This window comes from Sceloporus occidentalis, unplaced genomic scaffold (assembly GCF_023333645.1).
Source record: "Sceloporus occidentalis isolate IW3139 unplaced genomic scaffold, rSceOcc1.0.p SCAF_242, whole genome shotgun sequence".
In the NCBI taxonomy this organism is placed as follows: domain Eukaryota; kingdom Metazoa; phylum Chordata; class Lepidosauria; order Squamata; family Phrynosomatidae; genus Sceloporus; species Sceloporus occidentalis.
Window position 1 is genome coordinate 377,653 of NW_028317222.1, and position 18,208 is coordinate 395,860.

The 18,208-nt window shown below is 53.3% G+C and overlaps 1 protein-coding gene across 1 annotated transcript; it reads left to right on the top strand.

Moving 5' to 3' along the window:
- Positions 1–13,041: 13,041 nt before the first annotated feature.
- LOC149276306 (profilin-2-like) lies at positions 13,042–17,034 on the top strand. The gene is made up of 3 exons (XM_089503691.1): positions 13,042–13,167; positions 16,664–16,853; positions 16,937–17,034. The coding sequence occupies exons 1-3, from the start codon at positions 13,042–13,044 to the stop codon at positions 17,032–17,034; spliced, it is 414 nt and encodes a 137-aa protein (XP_089359817.1).
- Positions 17,035–18,208: the final 1,174 nt, after the last annotated feature.

Here is an 18,208-nt window from a genome sequence, read left to right on the forward strand (position 1 = left end):
ACCATACCTAGTATAACCGGCACCTATACAATACCTAGTGTAACCGGCACCTATACAATACCTAGTATAACCGGCACCTATGCTATACCTAGTGTAACCGGCACGTATACTATACCTAGTTTAACTAGCACCTATACTATACCTAGTGTAACCGGCACCTATACTATACCTAGTGTAACCGGCACCTATACTATAGCACCAATCGCTATCCTCAGATATCATTAAATCAGAGGAGAATATGAACGATGCGCTTGGCTGAACTGATCGACGGCCGTCGCGTCTACCTGATAAATTCTGTCCACTCCCAAATTATCTCCAGGGGAGTCTAAATATAACCCCGCGGAAAAGGGCAGAATACTTATAGTAACAGGCAAAGGTCAACCAGGCAGCGGCAGTGCCAACCTCCCCCTCACACACTACTACACCACAACACATATACACAGCACCAACCTCCCCCTCACACACTACTACACCACAACACATATACACAGCACCGACCTCCCCTCACACACTACTACACCACGACACATATACACAGCACCGACCTCCCCCTCACACACTACTACACCATGACACATATACACAGCACCGACCTCCCCTCACACACTACTACACCACAACTCATATACACAGCGCCGACCTCCTCTCACACACTACTACACCACAACACATATACACAGCACAGACCTCCCCCTCACACACTACTACACCACAACACATATACACAGCGCCGACCTCCCCCTCACACACTACTACACCACGACACATATACACAGCACCGACCTCCCCCTTACACACTACTACACCACAACACATATACACAGCACCGACCTCCCCTCATACACTACTACACCACGACACATATACACAGCACCGACCTCCCCCTCACACACTACTACACCACAACACATATACACAGCACCGACCTCCCCTCACACACTACTACTACACCACTACACATATACACAGCGCCGACCTCCCCCTCACACACTACTACACCACGACACATATACACAGCACCAACCTCCCCCTCACACACTACTACACCACGACACATATACACAGCACCAACCTCCCCTCACACACTACTACACCACAACACATATACACAGCACCGACCTCCCCCTCACACACTACTACACCACAACACATATACACAGCACCGACCTCCCCCTCACACACTACTACACCACAACACATATACACAGCACCAACCTCCCCCTCACACACTACTACACCACAACACATATACACAGCGCCGACCTCCCCTCACACACTACTACACCACAACACATATACACAGCACCGACCTCCCCCTCACACACTACTACACCACAACACATATACACAGCGCCACCTCCCCTCACACACTACTACACCACGACACATATACACAGCACCGACCTCCCCTCACACACTACTACACCACGACACATATACACAGCACCGACCTCCCCCTCACACACTACTACACCACAACACATATACACAGCACCGACCTCCCCTCACACACTACTACACCACGACACATATACACAGCACCGACCTCCCCTCACACACTACTACACCACGACACATATACACAGCGCCAACCTCCCCCTCACACACTACTACACCACAACACATATACACAGCGCCGACCTCCCCTCACACACTACTACACCATGACACATATACACAGCACCAACCTCCCCTCACACACTACTACACCACAACACATATACACAGCACCGACCTCCCCCTCACACACTACTACACCACGACACATATACACAGCACCGGCCTCCCCCTCACACACTACTACACCACGACACATATACACAGCACCGACCTCCCCCTCACACACTACTACTACACCACAACACATATACACAGCGCCGACCTCCCCTCACACACTACTACTACACCACGACATATATACACAGCACCGACGTCCCCTCACACACTACTACACCACAACACATATACACAGCACAGACCTCCCCTCACACACTACTACTACACCACAACACATATACACAGCACCGACCTCCCCTCACACACTACTACACCACGACACATATACACAGCACCGACCTCCCCTCACACACTACTACACCACAACACATATACACAGCACCGACCTCCCCTCACACACTACTACACCACGACACATATACACAGCGCCGACCTCCCCCTCACACACTACTACACCACGACACATATACACAGCACCAACCTCCCCCTCACACACTACTACACCACAACACATATACACAGCACCGACCTCCCCTCACACACTACTACACCACGACACATATACACAGCACCGACCTCCCCATCACACACTACTACTACACCACAACACATATACACAGCGCCGGCCTCCCCTCACACACTACTACACCACAACACATATACACAGCACCGACCTCCCCTCACACACTACTACACCACGACACATATACACAGCACCGACCTCCCCTCACACACTACTACACCACGACACATATACACAGCGCCAACCTCCCCCTCACACACTACTACACCACAACACATATACACAGCGCCGACCTCCCCTCACACACTACTACACCATGACACATATACACAGCACCAACCTCCCCTCACACACTACTACACCACAACACATATACACAGCACCGACCTCCCCCTCACACACTACTACACCACGACACATATACACAGCACCGGCCTCCCCCTCACACACTACTACACCACAACACATATACACAGCACCGACCTCCCCCTCACACACTACTACACCACAACACATATACACAGCACCGACCTCCCCTCACACACTACTACACCACGACACATATACACAGCACCGACCTCCCCTCACACACTACTACACCACAACACATATACACAGCACCGACCTCCCCTCACACACTACTACACCACAACACATATACACAGCACCGACCTCCCCTCACACACTACTACACCACGACACATATACACAGCGCCGACCTCCCCCTCACACACTACTACACCACGACACATATACACAGCACCGACCTCCCCTCACACACTACTACACCACGACACATATACACAGCACCGACCTCCCCTCACACACTACTACACCACGACACATATACACAGCACCGACCTCCCCTCACACACTACTACACCACGACACATATACACAGCACCAACCTCCCCTCACACACTACTACACCACAACACATATACACAGCGCCGACCTCCCCTCACACACTACTACACCACAACACATATACACAGCACCGACCTCCCCTCACACACTACTACACCACGACACATATACACAGCACCAACCTCCCCTCACACACTACTACACCACAACACATATACACAGCGCCGACCTCCCCTCACACACTACTACACCACGACACACATATACACAGCACCAACCTCCCCTCACACACTACTACACCACGACACATATACACAGCGCCGACCTCCCCCTCACACACTACTACACCACAAGACATATTCACAGCGCAGACAGCTGCAGCTCCAGCCTCCCCTCGCATGCATGGAGTCCCTGTCTTCCCTGACACTGAGCGTGTTGTATGTATCGATGCTCCGTGGGTACCACGTGTGGCTCTCACCTGTGTTTCCGTGGCTTGTGGCCGGCAGAGTGGGGAAGGATATGCCGGCTGGTGGTTTATATGCTCTGGTGGGTGGGCACTGCTGCCGGTGACAGCAAGGGGGGCAGACTTGGGGGGGGGGTTGGGGCAAGAAGACACCGATCACACACGCATGTGCACATATATAGAAACTCACCCTTTTACGCGCGGTAAATCCACCGAGCCGGGGGTGAGCAGGAGTTTAATGTTTCCTCTCCCAGACCTCACTGCACATCACAAGGAGCCAACCCAGGGGGCTGCCACCAAATATTAACCCTTTAATACCCCTTCACACAGACCCCACCGCAGCGACACGCTGATGGCGGCAGCCAAATGCCTCTAACAAATCATTATGGAAACCGTGATTGGTCAGGAGGTAACGATATTCTGAATGGAGTCACCTGTGTTCAAGCAGGGATTCCAGCTGTGATATAGCAGTGAGAAAAGAACCAATCGGGATCATCGGATATCATTAAATCAGACTGGTGTAAAACCTTGAGAATCTGCCCATTCACCCACAGAGTGTGTTAAAAATCCTGATAATCTGCCCATTCACCCTGAGACCTCCTGCCCTAGCGTGCCCCGTGCTACGTCGCACCCCCCTTGGGCACAGGGGACGGAGTAGGGGATGTGGTTGGATATAGGTTGGTAAATAGCCGGCAGGGGGTATAACGCAGACCCCTGTGACGGGCCGTCTGTCTCCGTGTCTTGTCCCCTGTGTACCCTTGGCAGGGGTCAGCTCCGGGTCTCCTGTTACCCCTGACCTTTCGCTTTACTCAGGAATGAGGCAGAAGGAGGGCGTCTCTCCTCCCTGACCTTAAACTGGGATAAATATAACCCGGTGCACCTGCCCTGTCCTTACCCCCGACAGCCCTATCTCCTGTCTGCCTCCTTATCACTGCTCGCCCTGCCTGCGTCATACACATCTGCACACACGCTAATAATCATCACGCACGCGCTTATAATCATCATGCACATGCTTATAATCACATTGCACACGCTAATAATAATCACGCACACGCTAATAATCACATCTCACAACCTAATAATCATCTCACACACGTGTGTATACAATGCTGGGGGTTATATTACTGTATACAGCGCTGGGGGTTATATTACTGTATACAGTGCTGGAGTTTTATTACTGTATACAGCGCTGGGGTTATATTACTGTATACAGCGCTGGGGGATTATATTACTGTATACAGCGCTGGGGTTATATTACCGTATACAGCGCTGCGGGGTTATATTACTGTATACAGTGCTGGGGGGTATATTACTGTATACAGCGCTGGGGGTTATATTATCGTATACAGCGCTGGGGGGTTATATTACCGTATACTGTGCTGGGGGTTATATTACTGTATACAGCGCTGGGGGGTTATATTACTGTATACAGCGCTGGGGGGTATATTACTGTATACAGCGCTGGGGGGTTATATTACTGTATACAGCGCTGGGGGTTATATTACTGTATACAGCGCTGGGGGTTATATTACTGTATACAGCGCTGGGGTTATATTACTGTATACAGCGCTGGGGGTTATTACTGTATACAGTGCTGGGGGTTATATTACTGTATACAGAGCTGGGGGGTTATATTACTGTATACAGCGCTGGGGGTTATATTACTGTATACAGCGCTGCGGGGTTATTACTGTATACAGCGCTGGGGGGTTATATTACTGTATACAGCGCTGGGGGTTATATTACTGTATACAGCGCTGGGGGTTATATTACTGTATACAGCACTGGGGTTATATTACTGTATACAGCACTGGGGGGTTATATTACTGTATACAGCGCTGGGGGTTATATAACTGTATACAGCGCTGGGGGTTATATTACTGTATACAGCGCCGGAGGGTTATTACTGTATACAGCACTGGGGGTTATATTACTGTATACAGCGCTGGGGGGTTATATTACTGTATACAGCACTGGGGGTTATATTACTGTATACAGAGCTGGGGTTATATTACTGTATACAGCGCTGGGGGTTATATTACTGTATACAGCACTGGGGGTTATATTACTGTATACAGCGCTGGGGGGTTATTACTGTATACAGCGCTGGGGGGTATATTACTGTATACAGCGCTGGGGGGTTATTACTGTATACAGCGCTGGGGGGTATATTACTGTATACAGCACTGGGGGTTATATTACTGTATACAGCGCTGGGGGGTTATATTACTGTATACAGCGCTGGGGGTTATATTACTGTATACAGCGCTGGGGGTTATATTACTGTATACAGCGCTGGGGGGTATATTACTGTATACAGCGCTGGGGGTATATTTTTGTATACAGCTCAGGACACCTGCAGTGTTAGATTATGACCAGTAGGAGGCGCTGTTTTATAGTAAATCCCCTCCCCCGGCTCTCCGTCAGGGGCAGACAGCGCACGGTGGGATTCGCGCGGTCTGCCCGGCGGTTTTGTTTGTTTTTTTTTTAGTTTTTCTGCTTTTCTGTGAAATAGGAGAATTATTTATGTCGGTTCTTGTAGGAAAAATATTTCTTTATACAGATTACAAACTCCCTGAGAGTCTGGACACAAATATTGTGGGCTCCTAACAAAGAGGGACGACAGGGAGGAGAGAGGGGTATCAGGGGAGGAGAGAGGGGCGTCAGGGAGGAGAGAAGGGTATTAGGGGAGGAAATAGGGGGTATCAACAGAGGAAAGAGGGGCGTCAGGGATGAGAGAGGGGTATCAGGGGAGGAAATAGGGACGTCAGGGAGGAGAGAGAGGTATCAGGGCGGGGGCGAGCGTTACTGGGGAGGACCAGCGACCCGCCCAGGCGTGTGTCAGCGATGCTTCACGAACTCGTCAAGACTCCGGCTGAACACATCGCCCGCACGCGGTGACGCACAGGAAACGTCACAATGAGGTCAGCTAAAAAAATGTAAACATTGCATGCAGTACGCGGCACCGATCACTAGGTGTCAGCACTGAGTTACACACACGAACGCGAAGCAGACGAACTACATTTCCCAGCATGCAATGCCAGCCGAAGTTACCTCTGTAACAGGGATACTGAGGTTTACTAATAGCCCTATCAGAGCAGCCGCCTTCGCTGCATCCACAAAAACCTGGTTTTTATCTCATTTTGGCCCAATAAACTCCCTTTATCTGCAGACCTGGAGCCGTCTTTGCTGTCAGTCATGTGATATTTTGGGTGACTTTCACCACACTGAGCTGATGCTTTATGGCGATGCTATTGAAGTCCGTTCCTCCATAGACTTTAATTAGTCAGAGAGTCCAGCTGGCTGATTAAGACTGAGCCATTCTATTGTTTCCCCCAGGTGGTATTACTGGTCAAACTACACAGGGACGGTTGGGAGATATAGCAATAATAACTGCAAATACACCTGCAGAATTCGCCCCAGTCCTGCTCCTGGTATATCTGATATATCTGTTGTTTTGGTGCCATAAAGTAGTCAGAGTTCAGGTATTTCCTTCTGTGCGGATAAACATCTCTCATCACTCACATCCACCTGCAGCTCCATGCTGCAAAAAGGGGAGGGGCTTAAGGCTGCGCCGCTGCATGTTGCGGCTCGTACCCGTGTGCGTGTTTCCTCTGCACGCCACCATCACGGATGACTCTGCTTCCTGGCAGAATAGTACAAAGTGAACAAACCGACCTCAGAATATCATTGGATTATTCACTAAAATTAACTCGTTCCCGAATCTTTCAATATTTTAATGATTTACCTATTTTTTTCTGTTTGTTTGTAAAACATGAACCTAAACAAATCATTTATAATAACACATTGTACAGCGCTGCGGAGTATGACGGCGATATATAAATAATAATAATACACATTGTACAGCGCTGCGGAGTATGACGGCGATATATAAATAATAATAATAACACATTGTACAGCGCTGCGTAGTATGACGGCGATATATAAATAATAATAATAACACACATTGTACAGCGCTGCGGAGTATGACGGCGATATATAAATAATAATAATAACACACATTGTACAGCGCTGCGGAGTATGACGGCGATATATAAATAATAATAATAACACACATTGTACAGCGCTGCGGAGTATGACGGTGATATATAAATAATAACACACATTGTACAGCGCTGCGGAGTATGATGGCGATATATAAATAATAACACATTGTACAGCGCTGCGGAGTATGACGGCGATATATAAATAATAATAACACACATTGTACAGCGCTGCGGAGTATGACGGCGATATATAAATAATAACACACATTGTACAGCGCTGCGGAGTATGACGGCGATATATAAATAATAATAACACACATTGTACAGCGCTGCGGAGTATGACGGCGATATATAAATAATAACACACATTGTACAGCGCTGCGGAGTATGACGGCGATATATAAATAATAATAACACACATTGTACAGCGCTGCGGAGTATGACGGCGATATATAAATAATAATAACACACATTGTACAGCGCCGCGGAGTATGACGGCGATATATAAATAATAATAACACACATTGTACAGCGCTGCGGAGTATGATGGCGATATATAAATAATAATAATAACACACATTGTACAGCGCTGCGGAGTATGACGGCGATATATAAATAATAATAACACACATTGTACAGCGCTGCGGAGTATGACGGCGATATATCTATATAGATGATGTCTCTTACAGACCTTTGCCCCCAGCCCCTCCCCCGGGGGGTAAATGCACACAGACCCCTTCTGCAGGGACTGAATGACAGATTGAGGACCATGGATGGGCCAACTTCTCCTCACTGTACAGCTGAGAGGGTGGTAGATAAGTGGAGCAGCCTCCCAGCAGATGTGGTAGAGGGTAATAGAGTGAGTTATGTATCAGTGGTACAGGCTGCGGGGAGCTGTAGGGACTTGTCTGCGTTTGAACTGGTTTTGGTCACATTTCTATAGCACGGCTCGGGGGCCACAGTCTCAGGAATGGTATTTCCTCCCCAGCCCCGGGCCGCGTGGATAATATCCGTGTCGGGGGTCTGGGAGCGCCGGGGGTCCGGTTACATTTTATTAAGTGGAGCAGCCGCAGATCGCGGAGATAAATCCAGTTCCAGACTCGGGAGCCGGACGTCTACCCCATGCATGTGTAATCCCCTCTACCGCTTCTGCTGGGAGGCCGTTCCACTTATCTACCACCCGCGCAGTAAAGGATACCGTTCCCTGCTTGGAATCTCTGCCGTGACCAGCAGCGTTTCTGCACTATAACTCCCATCATGCGTAGCAGGGGCAAATAGCACCCAAGATTTAGGGGGGCACCCGGGGGCCACATAATGTCACCCCACCCCTTTACTGTAACGAAATAGGGCTATGCCCCCAAAGAGTCCCCCGGCCCCTCCTCTGCTCCGGGCATAAACCTGGCTGTCAGCACTGACTTGGCAAACTGAGGAATGTTGGCAGCTATGAGTGTGTGTACAGTCCATGATGTGGATGCTGCCCTCCCCCTTCCTCATTCCCCCCTCCCCATTTCCTCCCCCCTCCCCCTCCCTTCCTCTTTCACCCCATCCTTCTCTCTCACCCCCTGCCAGCAAATTCACCCAACGCAACACATACCTGCCAAGTGTCCCTGTTTTACCTTCTCCCAAACTCCTGATGCCCCCTCGCCCCGGGACTGGGGTAATACTCTGAGAATCTGCCCCTCGCCCCGGGACTGGGGTAATACTCTGAGAATCTGCCCCTCGCCCCGGGACTGGGGTAATACTCTGAGAATCTGCCCCTCGCCCCGGGACTGGGGTAATACTCTGAGAATCTGCCCCTCGCCCCGGGACTGGGGTAATACTCTGAGAATCTGCCCCTCGCCCCGGGACTGGGGTAATACTCTGAGAATCTGCCCCTCGCCCCGGGACTGGGGTAATACTCTGAGAATCTGCCCCTCGCCCCGGGACTGGGGTAATACTCTGAGAATCTGCCCCTCGCCCCGGGACTGGGGTAATACTCTGAGAATCTGCCCCTCGCCCCGGGACTGGGGTAATACTCTGAGAATCTGCCCCTCGCCCCGGGACTGGGGTAATACTCTGAGAATCTGCCCCTCGCCCCGGGACTGGGGTAATACTCTGAGAATCTGCCCCTCGCCCCGGGACTGGGGTAATACTCTGAGAATCTGCCCCGGGTGGGGGTGGGGAGGGCTGATGGGGCCGTTACTCTTGGAACGCGGTGCAGGACAGAGTTTGGAAACGCCAGGGGGGCTGTTTAGTCGATCTGCCCAGACCTGCCTGCCGGCCCCCGGGGGCCAGGGGTATGCGGGGCAGCTGCTGGCAGCTCACTGATTAAAGAATGCGGGATTCCGGACACAACTTACACACGGCCGGCGCATCCAACGCCAACATATACCGCGGCGCAGTACAGACACATTATTATTACACGGAACATATTAACCGGTCCCGCCCACTACTAACCCGCGGAGCTGACGCTCTCATATACAGAGAGAGAGGATACAGTATATAGAGAGGAGGGCGAGTAACCCGCGGAGCTGACGCTCTAATATACAGAGAGAGAGAGGATACAGTATATAGAGAGGAGGGCGAGTAACCCGCGGAGCTGACGCTCTAATATACAGAGAGAGAGAGGATACAGTATATAGAGAGGAGGGCGAGTAACCCGCGGAGCTGACGCTCTAATATACAGAGAGAGAGAGGATACAGTATATAGAGAGGAGGGCGAGTAACCCGCGGAGCTGACGCTCTAATATACAGAGAGAGAGAGGATACAGTATATAGAGAGGAGGGCGAGTAACCCGCGGAGCTGACGCTCTAATATACACAGAGAGAGAGAGGATACAGTATATAGAGAGGAGGGCGAGTAACCCGCGGAGCTGACGCTCTAATATACAGACAGGGAGGGGAGGAGTCGAATTTCTCTTCTATTTTCTTGTATTTTGGGAACTTTCTGTAAAATTGAAGATAAAAACGTCCTCAGAAGGGAAGTGGAACCGCAGGCTTCCGGCAGCGAGAGAGACGGCCATATACGGGCCGAAGGGGCCGCCGAAGGGGCCGCCGAGTCACCGCCGGCGACCGCGGCAAGGAAGTTACAGAACAGGCGAGCCTCGTGGCTTCCTATCCCTGCTGCTTATTTAGGCGAAAGAGCCCCAGAACACGGCAGCCTCGGAACTGCCCCGGTGCGGGGTTATTAAGACTTCGCTGTCAGGTGACCTGGTGCTTGATGCGCGGCCCCGGGATGATCACCCGCAGAGCATTGCGCCCCGGCCTGTGGGGCTAGAATCATTTCCCGGCCCCGGGGCAGGAAGGACAGTCTTAGCCCCCACCCAGATCTTATTCATGGGGTCCGAGCGCGGCCCCCGATACGGCATTAATAAAGCACAAGCCGGGTGTGTCACCTGACTGGGGTATCTGCCCGGGGGAGGGGGGTATAAGGACAAGGTGGGGTTTTGGGGCAGTTCTGGTTGCCGTCGGTTATCGGGGGGCTTGTGAAATTCCGGAGGTGGGAGGAACACCTGAGAAGGGCACGTCCCAACACATTTGCCCCCGCGAGGAGTTAGACCGGGGCAAATGGAAACCCCTCGCCAGCCCCCACCCCGTGTTATGGCGTAGGATTCTCTTACAAGGGGCTGACCTTTGACCTTTTCACCCTCGGCTTCCCTAAGAGCCCAGATGACCCCTGACCCCCCCAGTGATTGATGTTTATAACTCTGATCCAGATCCATCACTCCCGGCGTCCCTTCCAGGCGGATCCACGGACTTCTCTCCACATCTGAAATAAGCGTTCTGTAGAGACGCAACTTAGAGGGTAGTGGATAAGTGGAGCAGCTTCCCAGCAGACGTGGTAGAGGGTAATACAGTGAGGGTGTTAAACACGCATGGGATAGACATACGGCTCCTGAATCTAAGATGAGACCAACCACTGATTAAGGTCGTAGTCTTTACAGAGTAGCGGGGGCCGGATGGGGCCGATCTGCCGGCGGGCTCTGTGATAGATAATATGGACCCGCCCTAGAGTGGGGGTCTTTCCAGGTGGCGCCACGAAAGGTTTAAACGAAGCCGCCGTGATCACAATGAAAAGAAAGAGCCCTTAACTATGGGGTCCTTGTGGGGCCCCACCTTACACCCTCTGCCGGTTTATCTGTTTCAGTGGCCCCTGGAATGCGGTGAGGACCCCCGACCCCCCCTTCTCCCTGATCCTTATCTACCAGAAATGTTTATTTGTAATATCGTTATCCAGAAAGCCGAGCAGGGTGGGGGCAGGGGTAATTCTTATGGAGGGGGGCAGGGGGTATCACTTACGGAGGGGGGGGCAGGGGGTATCTGTTACAGGGGGGGCTGTATTAATCTACAGGGTGGCAGAGCTAGGGGGGGGGATCAATGGGTTTAACAGAGAACCCTCCTGTAGATGCGACTCCCGTGACTCTCAGCCGGCTTCGGGATGAAATCGGGGCAGTTAGGGGATACGGGATCAGCATGGAAGATGATGCGGAGCGGATCCCTGGCGGGTGGCCCCTGGCTTACTGGGGGGCCATAGGCAAGCAATAAGAAGAGGCTGTCCACCCACCGGCCCCTAGATCCTAGGGGCCAGAGGAAAAGGTCAGGGTGGCAGATGGTGATTGTACTGCTCCACAGAATGTGACAGCGCTACATGAATCCATTCATAATAATAATAATAACAAGGAGAGTCACAGGACTGATGAGTACCTGCAGCAGCACACATACATACATGTGCGGTTACCCCACACACACATGTACATGTATACTCTGCATATACACATACATGTGCCGTTACTCCGCGCACACATACATGTGCCGGTACTATGCACACACACACATGTACATGTATACTCTGCATATACACATACATGTGCCGGTACGCTGCACACACACACATGTACATGTATACTCTACATACACACATACATGTGCCGGTGGAGTACACACACATGTGCCGTTACCCCGCACAGACGCATGTGCCATGCAGCAGCTTTCCAGCGGCAGGGCCTACATTACAGCTGTTGGAGGAAGGATACCTCACTGCGCATGCGCTGCTGCCTCGCCCTGTACCTGGGCGGAGTAATCCGCAGCAGCCAGCTCACCTCTTCCGCGCACGCGCACCATGCTCCTCCGTTGCTGACATCACTGCAGCGCAGGCGCCCTATTTTCCGTGTGCCGCCTCGCGCCTCTGCTTCGCGCACGCGCACTCGGCGCCTCAGCCGCGCCCTGCCCCGCAGCCCGCGCAGACACCACGCCCACACACTCGGTCGCGCCCATCTGCGCACGCGCAGTTACAGCACAACCCACCCATCTGCCTAGGCCCTGTCAGCGCGCGCTATATAAAGGGCGGGGACGGCGGGACTGGACTCTGCGCGCGCATACCGAGCACGAGGCAGCAGCAGCTCGCGACCACCGGGCCAGGCGAACATCGATAGCGAAACCCTCCCCGCACACAGCCCGCCAGCAACATGTCTTGGGACGATTATGTCAGCAACCTCATGGACAAGAACTGCCAGGACGCCGCCATAGTGGGAATCTGCGGGACCCCGTGCGTGTGGGCCGCCCACCCGGGGGGACAGCTCCGAACTCTCTCGGTGAGTCCTGCGCCTGGGGGCCGCCTCAGGCAATAAAATACCTACCGAATTACCCCGCAGTTATCCATCTTTGTTGCCCCTCTGACAGGCGCTACCTCCCCCTCCCACATGGTAATTCACCCCAGGCAGGCCCCTTGCAGCCACTGCTCAAGCCTACCCCCCCACACACAGGTTACTGCAATTCTGCCCCCCAACGTTTCGTTTGTGGACTCCCCCTAAATACCCTCCCCCCTTGAGGTATTGGGTGCACCCATTCCCTGTAATAAACCCCGGTTAACCCACTGGGGCGGGGGTGCCAACCCGAGTATTGAGTATTGGGGTGTCTTGGGGGTATAATGGCTATTGCACCATGCAGTGGTAACATGTCCCCCAGCAGATACCCCTGTCTGCCCCTGCGGTGTGCCCCCTGTGTGTAGTGTTGATGCCTCTGCTTGTAGGTAAGACCCCCCTGGCCCGATTTGGCCCCTCTTGTTCCCTGTTCTGGATAACTTCATGCTTTCTGTTTACTTTGCAATTTAGCTGCTCTGCCTGTACTGGTCATCCCTTCCCAGTAACTACTACCCTTGTAAAGTAGTACCGGATCTTGCCCTTGTGACAGTCCTGTAGCTGCCATAAATATATAGTACTGGTGTGTTAACCCCTGGTATCCCGGGACCCTGTGCTGAGGGGCGCGGTGCTCTTCCCGTGTGAGTAAATGGGGCATGGTGCTGTAGGGCACACTGTTGGGGGTATATTGCTGCTTGGTCGGGGGAGGGGGCAGATCCTGTGTCCCTCCTCCTGGCCGCTGTACAGGGTGGTCCTTCTGGGTCAGTCGGTTAACCCGTTAGTGATCTCCGCCCTGCTTGGGTGCTGGTTGAGATGGTTAACCGGGGGGGGGGGGGTCAGGCCCCGGAACCGCCAGCTTTTGTTCCAGTTGCTCGGCTTCCCCTCCCCGCTGCGGTTTCCTGTGTGCTGCAGGAAGTGGCAGCTGAGTAGTCGGCGCTCCTGCCGGTGTCGGCGCTATCTGGTGCGGGTCCCTCGGCTGCATTATCTCCATCCCACAGCCGCCCGGCACACCGCCGCTCCCTGGTTACTGTATCCAGGTGCAAGGTCTGTAACAGTTACCCTTCCACTAGTTATATACCCTGGGGCAGCTGCGTGGGAGGGGCAGATTCCCAACCAGATAAAGGCACCGGTGGAAACAACTAATGGGAACTCTGGATCAGGCCCCAATACCCCCCCAGTCTAGTGGGGCCATATGCCTGTCCCATGTGTGTTCAATCCTCTCACTGTATTACCCTCTACCACTTCCGCTGGGATGCTGCTCCACTTATCCACCGCCCTCTCAGTAAAGTGACATTTGACGTAATGCATTGAAGCGGAGCGGCGGGGTAGTTAATGTTCATTGTTTACCCCCCCGCGTAGGTTCCGGTGTAACTGCTCGCTCACTCCCTTCTCTGCCTTGTAAATGGTATCTAAATCGCTGATTAACCCCTGAGCTGCTGCACTCGTCACACGCTCCTCAGTCTCGTGCCGGTTGCCCCGGGGTGTATATAATTGGAGCATAGGGGTAACCGTTACAGATTTTGGCCCTCTGGATAGTGTGCCGGGCGGCTCTTACTGGCAGCGATGCGGGCCCTGGGTTGCCATGCAGTCAGGGGCCCCTGTTAGTGCCTATTGTGTCCTTTACGTGGGGCCCGGGCCCTGCACCCGGCTCCTGAGTAACATCAGCTGTGGCTGTAAAATCTCAGCCGATGCCTCACTTCCTGTTTGTAACAAAATGGCAGGGAGCTGCGGGCCCTCCCAGAGGAGGGACGGGGAGGAAAAACTGACTTTCAGGCCGAAAAAGGAAACATCTGAAAGCCCGTTTCTGTGTTCAATTCCGTCAGTGCTGATTAATGGGCCCCAGATGGCTCCCAGTGGCCGCCGCCGGCCCATGTGCAGCCGGTGTAACCTGGAGCCGGGGCCCTTAGCACCCAGGGGCTACAGTGCATTAATAGTAATGATCCCTTATTGACCCCCCCCCCCCCCCGGTAATACCCTCTTTCGTTGTATTGGCCAGATAGCCGCAAGGGGCCACAATGTTCTGGCAGTGTGCTTTGTGCTGCGCCGGCCTCGTGACAGCCGTGCCTTTCAAGCCGCTGTAGACTAGGGCAGTGTTTAGTTATTTGCCCCCTCTGGCAGGCGTTAGTCGCCCCGCGGTCAGGGCAGCTGTATAAAAGCTGCTGAAGTGTTGGGTGGGAATAAGTGGCTACGGGAAGGAGGAAGTGCTTGTGGGGCAACTTCCTGTAACGGTGCGCTTCCTACAGCCAGAAGCCGTGTACATACATGTTCATTGCGTGTAAACGCTGCGTGACACCAGACCTCCGAAGGTTAACTTTGCCATGTACCATATGGTACCCGTGTAATGCCCATCCATCCCCCCCCCCCCGCCTGTCTATTGCCCCACAATACAGTCCAACCTCCTAAGGGCAGGGGCGACGTGTGTGTGGCTCTGTTCCAACATTCCATGCAGTTTGGCTCTGTAAGGGTTAATGTATTTCTGGGGGGGCATTAAAGGGTCCATGGCTGTGAATTGCAGTAAATCTGCCTGCTGTCTCTTTAACCGGGGAGATTTCTGACCCTTACTGGGTGTTACTGGGGGCCGGTTAACCCTCCATCTGCAGGTACTGAAGGGGTTACTCCCGCCAGGGTGACGGCGCGTGCCGGGTGGTCTCGCTCTGCCGGGAGGAAGCGGGGGAGGGGCTGCAAAGTATGTCCATTTTTGGTAAAGTCTGCAGGTTGTTGCAGCGGGAAGTGAATTGCAGAAGAGTGGCCGGGGCATGCGCAGCTCCCTGCCGCCAGTCACATGCCCCCCCCGCCCCGTGGAGACCGGGGGCCCCGGCTGCATGTGCTGAGGTCATGCGGTGACTCAGCCGTCCGCGCCGCGCCTGTGTACTCGGAGTTTGGCGGGGAAATGGCCGGCAGACGCTCCTGGTGTGATCTGATTTACCTATACACTATACAGGGCCGGCTCGACTGCTAGTGTGCCAATGCTAGAAAGTGGTCTGATTTAACTATACACTATGCAGGGCTGGCTCAGCCCTGTCTCGCTGACACATGGTTCAGGGACTCCGCTGCTGGCACAGTTGAAGGCAGCTGTAAGGCAGATCCCTGCGCAGACCTCCCACGTCATGTGCCGCTGCTGCCATACGGGGCCCTGCCGTGTCTTGTCTCCAGGAGCCCAGGGGGGGCCCTGAAATACCTCGCATTCCAGGGACGTGACGGGACAGGATCCCTCCGCATACCTGAAGACACGGCCGCTAAATACTGCGATGCCCCCCCATCGGCATGCAGCCCGTGGCAGATGCCCTTCTAGTTGGATCTTGGGCAGGCGGGTCTGGCTCCTGGCACTTTATGGGGGGGGGGTGAAGTAGCTGCATGCACTTCTCCCCCTGCCCCTCCAGGGGGTGCCAGACATACAGGCTGATAATTAACCCTTTAATGATCTTGCATTGACCCCCCTCTCTCCCCGCAGCCCGCCGAGGTCTCCACTCTGATCGCAGACGACCGCTCGGGGCTCCTGGTGAACGGCCTGACGCTGGGCGGCATGAAGTGCTCCGTCATCCGGGATCAGTTCAACATCCCCGACATCATGGTGATGGACGTGAAAACCAAGAACCCCGACGGACCCACCTACAACGTGGCCATCGGCAGGGCAAAGACCGGTAGGTTGTGTGCCGGGGGATGGGATCTCAGTACACGTTGCCCCCCCCCGTACCCCGTCTAACTTCTCGTCTTGTTCCCCCAGCTCTGGTGATCGTGGTGGGGGCAGAAGGCGTCCACGGCGGCGCCCTCCACACTAAAGCGCATGAAATGGCCAAGTACCTGCGGGATTTAAACTTCTGACCCCCCCGGCCCCCCTCCGTTACTACTGATTCAGTCGCCTGTTCCAGCTGCCAACATCGGACCAATCCACGGTTTTCCTCCCGTCGCCCCTTTTTTTCGCCCCGTTCTTTTTTTATCACTTATGTTTTTTTGCTGCCCTGCTCATCGGAATGAACGTAAATTTTTTCAGGGAAAGAATTTATATCTGATTTAAGAATAAAAAAAAAAAAAGTACGCTGTATGCTGATTGGCCGTGTTTCGTGTTTGCGTGCGTGCGTGCGGATTGGCCGGCTCGGCTTCATGGGTGTGATGCGTGTCCTCGGCGACGACGCGCAACCTCTGCCCCGTCTGTCTTTATCCCGCTTATCAGTGCTCGGCGGTGTTTGCCTTGTGGGTGAGTCGGCGGTGCCGCGCGCAGAGTACTCCTCTATCTGGGACACGCCAGAGCGTGCGGCTTTCATCCTTGTGGCTCCTGCTACATGTGATGGCTGGGAGTGGGGTGGGGGTGGAAGACTGCGCTGGGGGGAGAAAGGTGTGAATGGCCAACTACCCCAGGGCAAGAACTTTTACCCTGGGGTAAGTGGCAGGTCTTGCCTATAGGTGTGCATCAGTCTCTGGCTGATACCATACCGAGATAATGCGCGGGGTTCTGCCCTGTACAGTAATAGCAGAGCCCTGAGGCTGGGCTTGGCAAGAATCTTAAACAGGCTCTGGTCTACTGTGCCATGCGTCTAGGACACTAAGTGCAGGGATGTGGCTGCTGGCAGTGGGATGCACCAATCCCTGGTGGGGTGGGGGGAATTTCCCTAAAAATCCCAAGGCTTCTCCCATAATACCCCAGGGCTTACAGGGAGGGAGGCTGGGGGCAAAGTCTGGGAAACTCCCTACCAACAGCACCTGGCTGCTCTCATAACTCTCAGCCACGGATCCGACGCCAAATGGAGTTTATTTTTAACTGCGTTATTGGAGACAAACAGCCCTGTGTCATGTATAATGAAATGGGAGTAGTTTACTTATACACTGCACAGGGCTGCCAGTGGTAGGAAATATGGCTAAGAAGCTCCTGCTGTTGGCTCTTCCTCATCCTATAGTTTATTGGAGCAAAATGAGGGGGGGATATTAATGTATACAGTGTGCTGGGGGGTGATATTGATGTACACAACATGCGGGGGGGGGGGTATATTGGGTTATACAT